General features: G+C 36.7%; 1 protein-coding gene across 1 annotated transcript; it reads left to right on the forward strand.

Annotated features, from left to right (window-relative positions):
• Positions 1-7146: 7146 nt before the first annotated feature.
• Positions 7147-11797, forward strand: LOC131298195 (inositol-3-phosphate synthase). Its single transcript, XM_058323540.1, has 10 exons — positions 7147-7512; positions 7613-7681; positions 7943-8078; positions 8965-9212; positions 9610-9836; positions 9931-10046; positions 10471-10647; positions 10735-10923; positions 11048-11110; positions 11425-11797. Exons 1-10 carry the CDS (start codon positions 7325-7327, stop codon positions 11542-11544), a joined length of 1533 nt encoding a protein of 510 aa, XP_058179523.1. The 5' UTR covers positions 7147-7324; the 3' UTR covers positions 11545-11797.
• The last annotated feature ends 7716 nt before the right edge of the window (positions 11798-19513 follow it).

Below are 19513 nucleotides of genomic sequence, written 5' to 3' on the forward strand. Positions count from 1 at the left end.
GTAACAAGTACAATGGGTTGCACTGTTTATTACTCACTTTAGTCCTCCTCCATTGACTCCTAGCTCTCCGTGCTTTTGAGGATATGTGGATCATGGGAAAAATATTTGACTCCTAGCTCTCTGTCCGTTTGAGGATATGTGGATCATGGGAAAAATATTTTATGCCAGATGGGATAATGCCACGTGGTGTCCCATGGCCTTCACTACATGTAATCCAAGAGAAAGTGTAATCCCATCACAATGTGTGGTGAAGAAAGACTCTGAGGCACCATATAATCGTGCCCGATGAAAAATGAATAATTATGCAGTTCGTGGAGTCCCCAGCCTTATGTCTGCTATTCCTCTCCACGAGGACGTGTTCAATAGTAGCTTTCTTGGGTGGGCGAGACAGTCCTTGACATTTTAAAGGAAGAAGTGAACCTCAAATTAGGTCCTGTTCTTTTGAACTTAACTTAATTTTAACTTCTTTTTTCTCTTTTTGGAGCTTAAATGAAAATAAGTTAAGTTCATCCACTCTTTTAAACTTAAACTTAATTGCCTAACACACAATTACAATACTGCCCTTCCATTTTTATATGAAAACAAGTTAAGTCCATGCATTCTTCAAAACATAGGGGTATTTTGGACATTTCACATATGCTTTGTGAAGGATGGGAAATAAGTTAAGTGTAGAAGAATGGACTGAATTAAAAAAAAAGAAAAGAAAAGGAAGTTAAGTTTAAATTAAGTGCAAAAGAACGCACCCTAAGTTGAAGCTCTTCTCGTACTTTTGCGAGAAAAAAGGTAATAGTATTCGTTAAGCAATCCATAAATTAAGATCATTACAATAATTTAAGTTGTCACTTCTCTTTTTGCATTTTTAACAGCAAAAGTTATCATTATGCAGCTTATGCTAACATAATTAATTTAATATTCTATACTTTTTATTGCACCCTACGGAATTTGGGCCTCCCTAATTTTGAACAAATGTACGCCAACGCTCAGGTCTTGCAGGCTTCACCTAATGAACAGGTTGTATGCGCTCTATTGTTTTCCGATTAATTTCTTCTTTTCGTGACTTGTTTCCATCTTTCACAATTTTAACAACAACAATGAGCCGCTCCCCTTCTCCGAAAGTTATGGGGTTTGTTCTATAGGTCTTACAAGAGCTCACTAAGCCAAGGATTAATTGTAGTTCTAAAACGAGCAATCAGATAAATGTCGTTTGCGTCGACATAAAATATTTTCTAATTTTTTTGTTGTTTGGTTGGACCAATGGAAGGTAAAATATGTGTGGCCCCATAATGTCGAAAATGATTGACGGTTGAAATAGTGGATCAATGGTCTTTCATAGAGGAAAATAAAAAATGTTTCTCCTATTTGTTTTGGGTTGGGTTGGGTTTTGAATAACCAGGTTTCAGTGTTCTGGGCCTATCTCCGGCCCAGCATACTGCCCATTCGGAAAGCGTTTGACTTGGGCTAGCTAGACTAATCTCTACTAGTTCTTTTCTGGGTCCGCTTGTTTTAATTTCTACATTGTTTTTTGGGAAAATGACGGCCAATGACTTGTTTTGATAATTTATACTACCTGTTAAGGAAATTTTCAGCATTATCAAATATTCTTAGCTTGTCCTTGGCGGGTATTAATTATCAAAACACGTCTTGGGCCGTCATTTTCCCTTGTTTGTTTTTTAGTGAGGTCTTGACTCAATCGTCTAGTTTTATTCTGCGGTCCTTTTCGGATCTAGTTCAATTATCGAAGTCGTTTTTTAAAGAAAAAAAATTACTTCAATCTCGAATCCACATTTGTAAAGATCTTTAAAACATATAAATCAAGTTCTACAGGGCTGATCAAGTTTATTTTTTGCCTAATGGGTGGTGTTTGGGAAGGTTCATGAATCAAATGGATACACTTTTTGTGAAGGTTCATGAATCAAATGGATGCACTTTTTCTCTATTTTGAAAGAAAAGTTAAAAGTAATTAACTAGATTCACTGCCTAGAGCTATATTGAATTTGGATTGGGCTGGTGGCCAAGATGGGGACCTTTATGTGTTCACTCCTTTTCAAATTTTTGGTTCAAAATCTCACAAGGGCGATCATTTCTTGTTCATATGGAACTTTGTCCCAACTTTAATTTGATCCCTTGTTAGTAGGTGGTGGGACTCATCTTCTAAGAATCAACGAAGGTACGTTAAAACTGATCCTAATCTCCTGCGTCGTTAAAAAAAAAAAAAACACATATATGGCTTAGCCCCTAACACATCGTAGAAGTCGGATGCGAAACTTATGCTAAGGTTAAGTATTGTTCATGTTACTCTTGTTTGATATCGTAGCTCTAAAGTTCTAAACCATCTATATTATAAAATAGAGCAATTTTTGTCTACTCATATAAATCAAATACCATTTACAATTGTTGAATCAAATTTTGAATAGTTTTATATCCGTCCGTTCGAGAGTATACTTCTTAATATAAACCTCCTAATCTTATGACTTGTAAATTCTTTTAATTGATTGTTTTTAAATTTTTTTCTTAAAAGGCTTGATTATCTTTTTGAGTTTAAATCAAATCAATTATTGAGGGAAGCAACCTAAAAGGAAACAATTTAATAGCAAATATTGAATTGAATATAAGGAAATCAACTTTAGAGGGAAATCAATTATTGAGTTGATTTAAATTCAAAAAGATAATCAAGCCTTTTAAAGAAAAAACTTAAAAGCAATCATTTGAAAGAATTTACCAGTCATAAGATTAGGAGATTTATATTAGGAAGTATATTCTCAAATTGAAAGATATAATCTCTTGAAAATTCGATCCGACAGTTATAGAGGGTGTTGGGTTTCTAGATTAGAAAATTGAAAATAGCGATGAGAGATCAAAAAAAAAAAATTGAGATAAAAAAATTTTGTGTTCAAAATGCATTGTTTCGTACCTAAAGGCACGGGCAATTCCTAATAGTACCATATGATCATGCATTGCATACATATACTGAAAAAGTTATCAGGAAATGGATCCCCAGAACGTCCAAGAATATCATGTGAAGAGGGCAATAGATCGCTCCCTTGTCTTATAATTTGTTTGGCCATTCACTGAGATGGGATCCACATTATGGAAGAAGGCATAACAAATAACCGGTGAATTAAATATCGAATTATTTCTCCTAGGAGACAACCAGCCGATCATAATATAGGAAATCTCTTTTTGGAAAAGACTTTCAATTTTAGAAATTTCGTGGTTTCATACGATTTTTGTCACTCTCAAAGTCCTTCTATAATTATATACAAATAGTAGAAGTGAAGATTACAATGATGTAAACCAAACTTTTCGTGGAAAACAGGGTCCCAAAATTGATGATGAAAGCAACACATTTGTCAACATACATGCAACACTTAACTGGCTAAATTAAGTGCATCTGAGTTTCTATATGAGGAGTAAGCACCTTCAGTTCTTGCATTATAAACGTTTTCAATTGTTGACTATAACAATAGTATCAAAGTGCATCTACATATTTTGAGAAGAATCGACGAAGTTTGGACAAACGTGGTATTGTCAATTGTACAAAAACCGTTGCCAAATTAGTACAAGCACAAAAGCCGATTCACAATATATATAAGAAGTGGGAAAAAAGGAAGGAAAATAGACCGCGTTGCCATGAATCATGATGTTAAACAAAATCAAAATCATATAACTAGCGCACTTTTCGGGGAAATAAAGGTTTAATTACAGGTCAATGAAGAAAAAGCAACAGGGCCCCCCAAATATATATATAGTTGTGTCAATTTTCCATACTTTTTACCCAAACCACAAAAAGTTTTTCTTATGGCTTCAAAACACTCTGGATATATATGGGTTGATATACTCTCTCCTTTGAACCCAAGGAGTATTAAGGCTGAATAATTCTACAGGAGCAGAAATTTTTACTCAAAACAAAAAAAATAATAAAATAAAAAATAAAAAATAAAAAAAAGTTGTACAAATTCTCCAAAGTAAGAAAAGGCAGAAGAATTGACCAGAATCCAATAGAATAGGTGGGGAAATAGGAAAGGTGAGCAAAAGCTGAAGCTTTTCATGTGGTCATGGATAATAATGGTCCTCCCTTTTGGGATTTACTTGGGGCCCTCCAAATTATGAAAGGGATATATCAGAGAGCCCTTCAGAAAGAAAAAGAGAAATAGAATACGTTTCGTGTAATTCTGCTTACCATTCCTTGTTGAAAATGATTTATTTGGAATGTTTTAAATGTTATACTTCTCAACGTTTTTCACTTCTTGTTCCCTCCACTCCACATACGTATGCATGTACGGCCAAACGTAACATGGCCTGAAATTAAATTATATACATCGGCGTTGTAAACATTTTTTTTTCTCTCCAAATCAATTAGATTGCACTACATGTCAAAACAATTGTTTCAATTAATAGAACATGGCAACGTGATATCGTAGTTTATAACATGGTAACGTGATAAGCTTTTTCATTTCTTGTTAGTTGTTCTTTCTATTTCCTTTGAATGTTTACCTCGCCAATTTATATAAGTTCACGCTAGTGTTATGCAACACAATTTTTTAGTTTTGTCCTTATTTTATTTTTTGCGTTTGTTAGTTTTACACCAAATTTTTTGGGAATATGAGTAAGTAAGGACGATAGGAATCGAAAAAGTTAAAAATTATGACTTTTAAACAAGTAGAGTATTTTGGAAAATATTCAAGAAAAAATCCAAACATTGACTTTTTGAGTTTTTTTTTGATATTTTTCAAAATACTTGTGTAAAAGTCATAATTTTTTATTTTTCCGATTCCTATCGTCCTTACTCACCTATATCACATAAAAGTTTGACATAAAACTAACAAATGCCAAAAAAAATTGAACAAATTTGAACTAAAAAAAAATTTCTACGTAAATTAATCACTAAGAGCATTCACACTAGAGTAGCTAAACTACCATGTACTTCATTTTAACGAGCAAAATCACATCAGCCTCTTTACTAGTAGGGATCACTTGCCAAAGTTTTAGTTTTGCAACAGTTTCTCTTTATCTTAAGAGAGGCACTGTTCATCCATTAAAGGTTTTTATATTAATTTACTTTGTCTCACCCACCTCTTTTATTTGTTTCCAATCCGGCACTATTCATCCGTGGGGACAATTTTATTAATATTTAATTGAGTAGAGAGTGGGAGTAAAGAGTTTGATGTAATAAACATTTGAAAAGTGAGTAGCTAAAGTAATAAAGTAAATTTTTAAGATGTAATTTGGTTCAAAATTTATAAAGACCAGTGCGGATGCCCTAACGTAACACCTCAAGTCAAAAGTCATATCGCTTGCTCCATCCACAAGAGAATAAAGCTCACTCTACCACCGAATGGTTTTGTGGCAATATGCACGCACATCAATGGTCCACCTGTCACTAAAAGGAACTTTTTTTATAGTTAGGTGTCACATTTCGACCAATTCTTGGAACCATAAACCTATCGGCCATCAGTAGATATCTACTTGTAGCTGGAGCAAATATCGAATATGGAGTGATCCCAAATGAATTAATAGCATTTGAAAAGTTTTAAACTTGAGAACTTAAAAGAACAAAAAACTCATAAGTCTCAAGCCTTGATCGCCAGCCAAAAATCACTTCCCCAATAATAGAAAACATCACAACTATGATATGATAATTGGTCCCAATTGTGAAATCAGTTGGCCACTAATTTCACTCCTTTACTTTTTGTTTTTACCAGTCGGTTGTTCCGATTTTTCCAGTACCTTCTTCTACAAACGATTACTTTCTGGCGGACCCATGTCCAAATTACGAGAAGTTTTTGGTGCGGGGTCGGCACCATGTACTTGGTACTCCGTTGGCGATTTCAATCATCCAAACATATTTTGTATGTTCCGAATTTTAAAAGGAGAAAAAGAAGAAAGAATGATGGTGTGATCAGGGGAGAGATAGAATAAATATACGTTGTCCAAAACAAGTTTGTATAATTGGAAATTATTGACGGGTACCACGTGACAGGGTGGTCCACATGGATCCATCGAATTGTGCCACGCGTAAAGCCCACCTCCACGCCGTGTCGTCTCCCCGGTGTCACTCCGTACAAGTGGTTCATCAGTGGCCCCAAATCGCTTCACCACTTCTTAACTTTTTTTTTTGAACAACCACTTTTTTACTTGGCTACATCCAAACGAACTGATGATTATTAGGTGGTCCTCAAGTATAGTCACGAAATGCTTCAATACACTCCACCACCACTGTACATTTACATGGAGTTCATCACTCAATAATGCACGAGAGAGCACCATCACTCAATGTTTTAGTCTCTATCTAGTATATCTACACCAACCACACTTTTATGGGCAGAACATACACTTCAATAATTAAAATAAATATTTATTTTTTGAATTAAAAGTGATGTATTATGAGAGAACGATATATCTCATAAAACGAAAAATTAATATTAAAAAAAAAAACTTTAACGGAATGGGAATCACACGTGAATATGCATTGATTTCAAGAAAAAGTATTACTACATGACACTCAATTTCCCTTTTTTTCTAGTATAATTACGTTTAGCTTCACCAAACGGTTACAATAAAGCCTCACCATCGAGCAAGAGAATTCAAATGTTTACCCATTAGACCAGTCACGTGATAAATAATGATTCAATGACTATACTACTGTTGATAAAGTGCGATTGAGAAGAATCTTGAAGTATTATGAGACGGTATATCAGTATCACCCAATAATTTTACCTCTTTCACTTCCAGCATCACTCAATCTTATCGTCAAAAAATGTTTTGTATGTCAAAATTCTGATCATTAATTGCTAAGGCGGACGGTGAGATGGAGCAGGCTATTGTGTTTGCTTAAGGCCACCCCACTTCTTGCTTTGCATGGTCAAACTTCGATTTAAACAAAGTGCTTCAGTCTCATCATCCAAAAATATTTTATACTGTCTGAATTTTTAAAATTTTATAAAATTCTAACAATTAATTGTCAAAATAGACGATCAAATGGAGCGGACTATTGTGTTCACACACAACCAACCCCCCCCTGCATGGCCAAGCTTCGCTTTAAACCAAGCGCCAATAATAATTACAAAAGTGGGGTCACCCTCCACTCACATCCCGCCACGTGCACCCTCCCAACCACATGCCTCGCCTATATATACAACCCCCAAGGTGTCACATGAACGTGCACCACCAGCATTACCAGAAAATCACGGACAGAAGTTACACACTTTGCTCCTTTCCTTTCGCACACGCAGACTCTCTCTCTCACACACACACACACAAGCATCTTGTTTTTCTCTCTCTTGAATTGTTGAGATCTCCTCTCATTTTGCCTTAGTGGGTGAAGATGTTTATCGACAATTTCAAGGTAGAGAGCCCGAATGTGAAATACACAGAGACTGAGATTCATTCTGTGTACAACTACGAGACCACAGAACTGGTTCATGAGAACAGGAATGGGACCTACCAATGGATTGTCAAGCCCAAATCCGTCCAATACGAGTTCAAGACCGATACCCATGTCCCAAAACTAGGGTATTCCCATTTTTCATCAATAATCCATTAAGTTCTAATTTTTATTGAATTTCATTTTCTGGGTCTTTCAATTGAGTGAATTTATCTTTGATCTGGACAGGGTTATGCTCGTCGGATGGGGTGGAAACAATGGCTCGACCCTCACTGGTGGTGTTATTGCAAATCGGGAGTGAGTTTCTTGAAAAGCTTGATTCCCTTTGTTTTTTTACAACTTAGGTGTCCGCGCCAGTTTACGCGCACCTCGATTAATTTTAGACCAATTCCACACTTGTGGGGATCTTGATTCCCCTTTGTTTTCAGTTTTTTTTTTTTTTTTGGGTGGTTGGTGAATTGTTTAATTGTGTGCATGTTGAGATTTGTTTCTGAGAAGTTTGTTTCTAGTGGGGTGTTTTTGTGTGTTTAATGAGATGTACATGTTGATACTTGACAGGGGAATCTCTTGGGCAACAAAAGATAAGGTACAACAAGCCAACTATTTTGGATCACTCACTCAAGCATCCACCATCCGAGTTGGGTCTTTCAATGGAGAGGAAATTTATGCCCCATTTAAGAGTCTTCTCCCAATGGTACCCATTTTCCCTTCCCCCCTTTGTACTACTATAACTTTGTTTTGTGGCAGTTTAGTTCATCATGAAAGGCTCATTCATCATAATAGAGCTCTCTAGACCCTTTTCCCGTCTGCGGAAGGAGAAGTTTCACAAGTACACAGATTAAGATTTGGTAAACAAATAGGCTAACAGTTGGTTACTTGGTAAATAATGGACAAAAATTTATTGGGTGGTTCCTGGGCACAACCACGTGATGCCCCAAAACTATTCTCTACCACACATTTATGTGGAGCCCACTACTTACTTACTGGCCCCAAAACTATTCTCTACCACACATTTATGTGGAGCCCACTACTTACTTACTGGTGGTGGAGGTGCCCAAAACCACTCAATAATTACTTGGGTACTTGACATCACCTTCTGTCCTGACGTGGTTGCCCTACTGGTCCTAAGGCCGTACATGTAGTCCCTCAGTCTAGTGAACCGGGGTGGGTCCTGGGGTCGTGGTTCTGTTCGGTGAGACCTTTTGAGGTATTATCATCACAATCCAAATTGATATAGAGTTTGCCAAAGAATGACAATAAATCATTGATTTACCTCCTAGGAGTGAGACCTCTTGAAGTAGTTGTTTTGCCATCATATTACTACTAATAGATAGAAACATGTAGACATGTTTTTTAGGTTTCTGTACGTCTTGGTCTTAATGATTTGACCACCATCACTTGTTGGACCATGGGGATGTATTGAGCCTTGTTGTAAATTATCCAACTTTTTTATACATACACGTTCAAATTACCCAGAACAAAACATTTATACATACTTGTTCACTGAGAATATATATATCTAATATTTCCTCTAGTAATTGCTTTGAACTGATTGTTGCATGATTTTCTGGGATGAACAGGTTAACCCAGATGACGTGGTGTTTGGGGGTTGGGACATAAGTGACATGAATTTGGCAGATGCCATGGCCAGGGCTAGGGTGTTTGACATTGACCTGCAGAAGCAGCTGAGGCCCTACATGGAATCCATGGTCCCACTCCCCGGGATCTACGACCCTGATTTCATTGCTGCCAATCAGGGCTCACGTGCCAACAACGTGATCAAAGGGACCAAGAAGGAGCAGGTTGAGCAAATTATTAAAGATATCAGGTAGTCACCATTAATTAAGTGTGATGTACAGTACATACGAAAATCATAGTGTGATGTGACACATTTGGAAATTTTGAGATAGGAAAATTTTATAAGCCCGTTTGCTTATCATTGATTAATGATTATTTGGTGTTGGAATCTAGACACAACGGTCTACGAAAATGCGCAATATTCAGCGATGATAACCAGAAGGGTCAAAACAGGATCTTGATAGTGTGCTAGAATAGTTGGTGTACGATAGCATATTACTTCAATAATGCCACCAAAGCATCTCTTTGGGGTAGGATTTTGCATAATGATTCTGAAAGCACATCATTGTCCCTAATTGAAATGCTCAGGAGATAATTGTTTGACTAGTTTTGTATCAATTAATTGGATTGATGATGTGTTGAAATAGGGCGTTCAAGGAGAAGAGCAAGGTGGACAAGGTGGTGGTGCTTTGGACTGCTAATACAGAGAGATACAGCAATGTAATTGTAGGGTTAAATGACACAATGGAGAGCCTATTTGCTTCCGTAGACAAGAATGAGGCTGAGATATCTCCTTCAACCTTGTATGCCATTGCTTGTGTGCTTGAAAACATTCCCTTCATCAATGGAAGCCCTCAGAATACCTTTGTCCCAGGTCAGTTTGAAGCCTAACCAGGCATTTTGCACCTTAATAGAGGTTGGATAGTAATTAGTTCACAGTTCTTATTTGGGAATCTCTGGTGTTGCAGGGCTGATTGATTTGGCCATAAGCAGGAACAGTTTGATTGGTGGAGATGACTTCAAGAGTGGTCAGACGAAAATGAAGTCTGTACTTGTTGATTTCCTAGTTGGAGCTGGTATCAAGGTATATATCGTTTATGTTTCAAGTTTAATGTGTGATTTATTTGTTCTCTATTTTGGGATTTTGATTTTGTTTCTAGTGTGTTTATTTTAAGGTAATTTCTTCTCGCATTCACGATTTCTCAAGAAAATGCTGCTTGCTCATGGTTTTATGTTGTCCATTGTTATTTGATTCTTCCCTGCTTCTTGTATTGCAACTTCTTGATACAAAAAGAAGAAAATTGTTCCATGATGTACTTTGAGACTTTGTCATTTGAATCGGCCTAAAATTAATGTGTTAGCTTGCTCTTGAGCCCGGACTTCGGTTCCAGTTCTGTTTTCCATTTTCTAATTTTTTTTTTTTGTTTTCAAGTTTTTACTTGTTTGGGATTTTGTGCTTGTATTGTTGGTTAAGAGTTGATGTGATATTGTTTTTGTTGCGGTAACAGCCAACCTCAATTGTGAGCTATAACCATTTGGGAAACAATGATGGAATGAATCTCTCTGCCCCCCAAACTTTCCGCTCCAAAGAAATCTCAAAAAGCAATGTGGTAGATGACATGGTCTCTAGCAATGCTATCCTTTTCGAGCCCGGTGAGCATCCCGATCATGTGGTTGTCATCAAGGTATCCATCTCTCTCGCACTCTATACACAAATGCAGTTTATGCGTATGTTTAGTTCTCATATAAATGGTGGGTGTGTGGTGTTTTAGTATGTGCCGTATGTTGCGGATAGCAAGAGGGCCATGGACGAGTACACATCGGAGATATTCATGGGTGGGAAGAACACCATAGTGATGCACAACACGTGCGAGGATTCCTTGTTGGCGGCTCCAATCATTTTGGACTTGGTCCTCCTTGCTGAGCTTAGCACTCGCATTCAGCTCAAAGCAGAAGGAGAGGTCTGCTTTTGCCACACTAACATGAACTCCCATTCCATTTCCTCATCACTTATGGTCTATACATTGGTACTATATTATTCCCATATTTATATGGAAAGCACATAACAGATCTCCTGTTTTACAGGGTAAATTTCACTCATTCCATCCTGTGGCTACCATCCTCAGCTACCTCACCAAGGCCCCTCTTGTAAGTTTCTATTGCTAGTCTCCCTAAAATTTCCTTTTCACTCATTGCATGTTATTAGAAGTACTTTGGATATAGACACCAAATAAGCATGATGGGGGCAAAACTTTCAGTGACAACCAACTCTTCACTATGCTATGGGAAATGATTTACATAGAGTTATTTGCACTCACAAACTATTCACAGTATGAGAAGAAGGGGAAAAAGTTTTTTTTTTTTGCCTTCCCCTTGCACATTTTGCTTTTCCTCCACACCACCTTGACATATATTAGATAAGTTTTTGGATAAGTAGAATTTGGAATGGTGTTTTTGCTCAGGTACCACCGGGCACACCAGTGGTGAATGCGCTGTCAAAGCAGCGGGCTATGCTGGAAAACATTCTGAGAGCTTGTGTTGGATTGTCTCCTGAGAACAACATGATTTTGGAGTACAAGTGAAAAGAAGCAGAAGTGTTGGGAGAAAGGTCTCTTCAAGATTGGTTTTGCAACTCTCTTCTGTTTTCGTGTCTGTTTTCTAGAGAAAAGGATCTGCTAAATGTTTCTGAAAGATCTAATATCTATGGTCATTAGATTTGTGTAAGATCTATATCCTGGTTTTCTAGGTGGAAATTCATGGGTACTCTGTTTGTTCTGGCTCAGTTTAGAGCAAACACCGACGTTTTCTTAATGGAAATGGATATATTCTGAAGTACTATAGTTTGTATTTGGTTCCTGTTTAGCAGCTGCTTGTTTCTTCTAATTTGTATTAAGTCGACCAGTTATCAGTATTCTGTTTGAACGAAGCATACGTGTCAAAAAAGAAACAGCCGGCCATACTCTTAACCATTCATTTCTCTTCAAGCAAATATAGTAAACTGCGCTGGTTATTAGGTTGACTTGATTATTAGGAAGGTCAATAAACAAATTGAGACACAAAAAGAAACAGCCGGCCATACTCTTAACCGTTCATTTCTCTTCAAGCAAATATAGTCAACTGCGTTGGTTATTAGGTTGACTTGATTTTTAGGAAGGATAATAAACAAATTGAGACTTAGAAAACGGACACGTCAAATGAGAGGATCTTGATTCTTTTATGTCATGTCCAATACTGTAAAAGTTGGGGTACATGAGCACTCATAATTCAACAAGATGGCAAAAGGATGTCTTTCTGAAATTTGTCATCATGTGATCACGGGGATGTTCATGGTTCCCTATCAACTTTCTCAAGAATAGGATAGGAGTGGTCCAAAATTACCAGAACTGGACATGTGCCTGAAGAATTCTTCTTCTAGCTTTGATGGTGAGAGATGGGGGCCTTCAAAAAGTAATGGTCCCATTTTTTTTTGAAGAACCATGGCCACTCCATTCAGAGCAACCATGTGGTGCATGGCATGTATATAAAATCAGTCATATAGACATCCAAACAAAAGCTGTCCACATAAAAATGTATGTAGTACATAAATTATGGCAGATATGAGTTCTTGGTTTGCTTTTTGGTTCTTCATAATTGATGGGTGTGGTCCATCATTTTTCTTTTTTCTTTTTCGATTGTCAGGGATGTCTGGGCAAACTTACGCGCACCTCGACTATTTCCCTCGGAGTCAAAGGCAGACCATCCACGCCGGGACAAAGAGATTCACAAAAGATTTTTCTCTTTTTGGGGGGGAAAAAAATGTATGAATTTACAGTTCATCATTATTTCAACTTGAGCTACCCCTCGCCTTGGGGTAGGTCCATCATAATTTTTAACTCTTGTTGCTGAAGGATTTGGATTTGGACCTTTCATATAGTTCCATTACTGGAGTGCAAATGTTGCCTTCGATTTCAACTTCCAAGTGTCCAAACAAAGCCTTAGTAAAGTCCCCACCTCTATCATTATTGTCCTGTGTATTAAATGGTTGCTAAGAGGAACAGGACAGTTTTTGTTTACATTTCAAATGGAGTACCCTTCCAAATTAAGCTAGTACAATACGACACCCACCCGGTCTAAAGCTCTAGCTCCTCGATGTCACTTTGCGGGACCTTATCTTAATTTGGAAGGATTGTTCTAGGTTTTGCCACACACTATTTTCCAAAACACATTTGTCGCTATATGTTGAAATCACGGAATTTCGATTTCTTGTCTCTGTATCAGTAAAATTAAATGGGGGAAATTTCAAAAATCCGGCTAAGCATTGACTCCAATGTTTAATAGACACCTAAACTTTAATAAACTTAAATTAAGACTCCTAAACCATTAAGTTGTTAATCAATTACCCCCTTGTTGTCTAAATCTGTCAAATTGATGGCAAATTTTGCTGAGTTGGATGTTAAATAGCTTATTAACCCCTCCATCTCTCCTCCCCAAACCTTAATCCTAATTTTCCCAATTCCCTAATCTCATCCCTCTCCCCTCCTCGCCGGACCTCTTCGTCGTTTTCTGTCATATCTCTTCTCATTCTGAGAACTTTCCTGCAAAGCAGCTTGATAAATCACTGTCCCAATATCATTCATGGAAATACCTTCTAGATTACATTAATCAAGTCTGGGTAGTTTGGGTAAGCCATGTGAGGAAATTGACTCAGATAGAGAATCGATCACGTGAAATGAGGTCATTCAATACCTAGCTCTGATGCCGTGTTAGACTTCTTGAAGGGTTCTAACCCAAAACCAATTAGTCATTGGTAAATGGTAAAGTAGTTTTTAGATTATATCATATAAGTAAGTTTGGGTGGCTGAGTGATATGAGATAAAAGTCTAACATATGACTAAAACTTCTTCATGCCCATCGCCCAAGTGTGATGGTCAATTTCTCACACTTCCAGGCGTTTCCCATCTTCCCACATCCCTCCTCCAAAGGGTCCAAACTATCATTTGCAGACCTCATTGCAGGCCATAACGATAATTAAATTGTCCGACAAAAGTAGCTTTGATCGGATGCAGATAGGTGTACCTGTACTAGTTGTATTTTGTTCTACGAAAATGCATGACAACCAAATTCAAACTGTTCATTCTATTAAGTACTATAGAATACAAGCTGTCCACATGCTGATCGCCGTTCGAGTCTCTCAATATTTTCATTTTCTGCACGACTTATAAGATGAATGGTTTGGATAATTTATGTGAGACTAGAGTGGGCTGGGCTCCAGATGGTGGGTTTTGAGAGTTATGGAGACATGAAAGTATGGAGGTGAGCTAATCCTACAAAGGTAATGGGCCTATTTGGCCCGACCAGTTATGAGACAGTGAGAGGAGGCCAGGGGGAAAAGTAGGCCCAAAAAAACCTCTCCAAACCAACTTCCTGGCTAGAATTATCTCCAAGGGCTACTTATAGAACAGAAGAGTGTAACATCACAACAACAAGACTGAACCTGGGAAACATTGAACCAAAGAAGAATGGGCCTTGGCCCAGAAAGATTTGTGAGATGAGATGAACGCAAAGCCTAATGACTACTGTCCTATAAAGTGCATTATAAGTCCATTGATTAAGCTCAATTTGCAAAAGAAACAGAGAAATGGAGGTTTTTGAAAGTCAGAAAAAGAAACCTGGCCTATTACCGTTTAGTTTTAAGAACTCAACATTGTTGGAAGTTCTGTGATACTATCAGAAGTCATTAGATCAGATGTTTGGTTGGGTCAAACTCCGACTGCATCCCGTCGCTGGAATGATACAGATACGCGTATGTATGCGCCGAAAGAGCCACATGTACTGAAGGGGAAAAAAAAAGAAAAAGGACTCAAACTAACAGTAACTAATCAACTGGGGCAAACTCAACCGATTAGGACTCTTGCATCTCATTTGGAGGTCGGGAATTCGAATCCTCTCACCTGCGTGTGGGTGTTCTTCCCTTAGAGGAGTTTTTCCTTCATTTCTTATATTGGTTGAGTTGTTGTACTTGGTTATCTCATGAATTCTCACTATGAATATAATGTCCCTGCTTTCTGATGAAAAATATTCAAAAAAAAAAAAAAAACTAACTGTAACTTTTTCTCTGGTATTAGCTAGGTGGATACAGTAGTATTTCCCACCAAATCCAACGTAAAAAAGTAAAGCGATACTAATATACAGAGTAACTAGTTGTATAATTTAACGAATAATTCTCCTCAGCGGGATAATATGAATGGATTTTTGGGCGTATTTGTAGTGGAACCAAGAGAGTCGATACAGGAAAGCAACTTAAAATACCAAAAAGATGTAATCAACAGACAAAAATGATGAGTTCAACTCTCCACTTGCAGAGCAAATTCACTGGTTGGATATTGCCATATTGGCTACCAAAGTCATAATTCATCAAAAAAAAAAAAAAAATCACAACTTTTATGTCCACCAGCAAGCCAACATTGCTGTCTGAAATGGCAAAGTCGTCTTTGTATGGTGTCAGGTTTGGAAGCAATTCTGGCTCTGTATGTCAAATCTGTCACATCACCTAAATCAGAAATGATGAGTTCAACTATCTACTCATAGAGCAAGTCCACTCGTTGCATATTGCTTGCCAAAGTCATAATTTATCATTTTTTTTTTTTTACAAACTTTGTGTCCACCCGCAAGCCAACATTGCTGTCCGAAATGGCCAAGTCGCCTTTGGTGTCAAGTTTAGAAGCAATATTGGCTTTGTAAAATCCGTCACATCACGTAAGTCAACTTATTTGCATCCAAAAAGAAATGGGTTTAATCCAATAGTATGTATTTGAGATTGTGTCAAAATAACATGAGCCTCCTGCCGGGACATTGTAATTTTTTTTCTGACTTTCATTCATTAGTTTTGTGCAAATGGCTTGATGACATGCGCCCAAATCACCAACAGATGAGTTTTGAAAAGTACCCATTGAAAGCAATTGATAACCAAAACACCTCTCAGAGGACAATATGAAACTCTAAAGAATTAGCATAGGGTCACTTGATCACAATAAGTTCGCATTTTCTAAGGGCAATAGAAAGTGAAATGGGGCCTTATAAATTGTATATATATATTGTTCCCACAGTCGTGATTTGTGTGTTAAGTACTGATGGCAGTGTAGGTTGGACATTGCGAGACATGATGAATGTGTCCACATTATTTTACTTATTTTGATTAAGATGATGAGATCATACGAGTTGGAGATTGATACAAGCGTGCTAATATAAAAAGGCTGAGTATGTAATCTAAGGGGACCAAGGATAACATGGTAAAAAATTAACTCGTAATATTTTGATGGTTATACTCTGAGATGTGTAGAGAGGGTGTGACATGTGTCACCTCTGTTTTTAAGAAATTTATTTTATACTAATGAAAGTCAATTAGATACCGGTTGAGATTCAAATATTCGATTTTTTTTTACATAAATGATGAAAGTTCGGCAATTATAACAACATATAGACGAATTTCATATAAAGGTACAAGACAGTTGAACTAAATATTTATTTTTATATTTAAAAAAAAAACAAAGTCTAGTCCAAAGTATATGGCTTTAATACTTTCTTTTTTGTACTTTTACAAATAACATACCCAACTATTTATAGTGGACTCTCATCGAACAGTGTCACCCTTAGCCTATTCAAATCCTAGTTCTGTCATTGTGTGAACATTTCCTTAGATATGCATAAATATATAAATATATACTATATATATTGGAATGAGTTGATTTGTTATGGAAACTCTTAAAAATACGTTTTAAGCAAATTAAACTACTTCGATCATTTGTGTAGGACCCATTTTGGTGTCCCACAAAAAACTTGTGTCAAAATTTGTGTCAACTTTTGTGTGAGGGGAATCAGCCCCATGTATATATGTATAGATTATGTATATATAGGTCTACACGTCCTATCAAATATTGGTGGCTAGATATCCCGGATTAATTAATTTAATCTCTGGAGATGGGTACAAAGTGGTCTTGCTTTGGAAGGGTTCTAGGAAACAAAACGAAATTAGGAATAAATTAATACTACAATTTACAACTTCAAGAGCAATTAAGATTCAGATTCGAATTTTAGGCAGTATCTCATGCATTATTTTTTAGTTCTCGTTTTATGGACCGGAGAATTATTTTGGGACGGAAGAAGTATCTTTTTGCTTGGCAATAAAGATTGGAGCTCGAGAGTGGAAAATGGAAAGTCAAATATTTTGGGGTTCTGAATGGCCGGCCCCATTTTGTAAAAGGGCTCCTGTCCAAACCCACCACTTCAAGCCCATTCTGCATAAATCCCGTTTTAAGTAAACTTCTGAAAATACCCCCGCCTCTTCGTCATTCATACGCATCTCGTCTTCTGTTCTCTATTCGCTTTCTTCTTCCAAACTCTTCACCTTCGTTGCGCCTCCTCCCGCGCTCCGTCGCATCATCGATCTACCCGTCACTCGTTGTAACGACCCGGATTTTCGACCCAAATTTTTTTTAATACAAATTTATATTGTTAAATTCCTAATTCAATAATTAATTAGATTGAATAATTAAAATATATTATTATGTGTACAATTGATATTATTTGCATTATTGTATAAGATATGTATTTAAACTTTAGATATATAAGGAATCAGTGATTCATATTCATCTCTTATCTTTCCTATCTAAACCCTAAGTAGAACTCTATTCAAACTACCTCTCCACTTCTCTCTCTCATCCTATACATAAAAGCGTCCAGATACATTCTCACCATGTACATACAAGCGTCCACATACATTAGAATTGAAAACTCCCCCCAAATGTGGCACTTGTCTCCTATCCTTTTATCATTATCAGTATCCCTCTCCTTCCTCATTCCACCACTTCTACACTTATCCTCTCACCTTCTTACTATCTTATTCTCTCTCATTATACATACCCACACAATCCGAAAATTGAACACCAGTATATTATTTTACTTCCAATTCTATTGTTGAGTCTAGAATATATATATATATATATATATATATATATATATATATATATATATAGAGAGAGAGAGAGAGAGAGAGAGAGAGTTGTGGCCGTAGGTGTGTGCACACCGTGAGTTTCGTGGGCACACCGCTACTGCGGGCCCTATCAGAGTGCCGCCGGACGCTGCCTCGAGATTTCAGAACCACCATGGCGATCTACGAACACCGTATAACACTTATTCGGACATAGAATCGCGTTTGAGATAGTTTTTCGAAAACCCGAAACCTTTATCTGCATTTTAATGGAGTTACTTAGATTTAAAGTTTATTAAAGATGATGATCTGCTGTTAAATTGTTAATTTATTTTTAGTCCTGTTTATATTAAAATTTAGTCCGGTTGTACTGGAATGATTAGTGTTATACCCTGTGAAAATTTATGATCGTTTAACAAGTATTTGATTGTGAAATTATTATTGATGATGCATTGTTGATTTGTATTTGAGTGGACGTTTACGTGTTTAATAAATTATTGGGGTAGATAAATATTTATGAAATATTAACAAGAATATTTTACTAGTAAAAATTTATTTAGATTGTAAATAAGAAATATTTTATATTATATATTAGTTAATCTTTAACTCTAATAAATATTGACTAGAATAGCCTCGCATAATTTTGTTGTTATAAAAATCTCATATTTATATTTAATATAGTTAGTAAATACTAAATTTAGCAATAAGTATTTTCCAATAAAAATTTGTTTGTAAAATCTATGAATAATATGAGAGTTAAAGAAAAATTTATAAATAGTAGAAATATTTTATAAAATTTCTAAATGAGAGAAGCAGACTTAATTTTAAGTGTAGTAATTAATTGTTTGACTGAATATTATTTTGTTACTCGAATGATTAATTCTATGACAGGATTAATTTTATCGCATAGTTGTGTGTTGTTAGCATGTTAGTACTTTTAGTTGAAATGTTGAACCGTGTGATATTTTGTTGTGGTTGTAGATTGGACAAATAGGTTCCCTGGGTGGTTACGAGTAGTGACTCACGTAGACGATGTTAAGTAAATAAAAACTAGTAAAGTGTTGGAAGTGTGATTGTGTGGATTGTGATTTGAGCCATGGTGATGGCAAGGGTAACCTATGGGGCCCTATGTTGAAATGGGTTACCTGAGGGGCCCGGTGTTGTGACGCTAACGTATGATACGTCATGGAAAGTTTCTCTTCGAGGAAGAGAATGGGTCCCATGAGACGGTTATAGTTAGTGAGACGTTAATATATGATACGTCATGGAAAGTTTCTCTTGGAGAAAGAGAATGGGTCCCATGAGACGGTTATAGTTAGCGTGGGGTAGTGGATGTCCGACCCTAATGTACGATACGTCATGGGATGACTCGATCCTCCTGTTATGGTCTTAAGTGAGAACATACTCGGTACATAACTTAGATGCGCTCACCTAGGACCCTGGTGCAGGACAAGCAAGAGGAAGGGTGGACCCATGAGACGATTGTAGTTAGTGGATGTGGGAGGAAAGGATCTCGCGGAGATGATCCTTAGATTACATGTAAGATGATGGATAGTAAAGAAAAAGACGATGTGTTATTATTCTAT

This window comes from Rhododendron vialii, chromosome 8a (assembly GCF_030253575.1).
Source record: "Rhododendron vialii isolate Sample 1 chromosome 8a, ASM3025357v1".
In the NCBI taxonomy this organism is placed as follows: domain Eukaryota; kingdom Viridiplantae; phylum Streptophyta; class Magnoliopsida; order Ericales; family Ericaceae; genus Rhododendron; species Rhododendron vialii.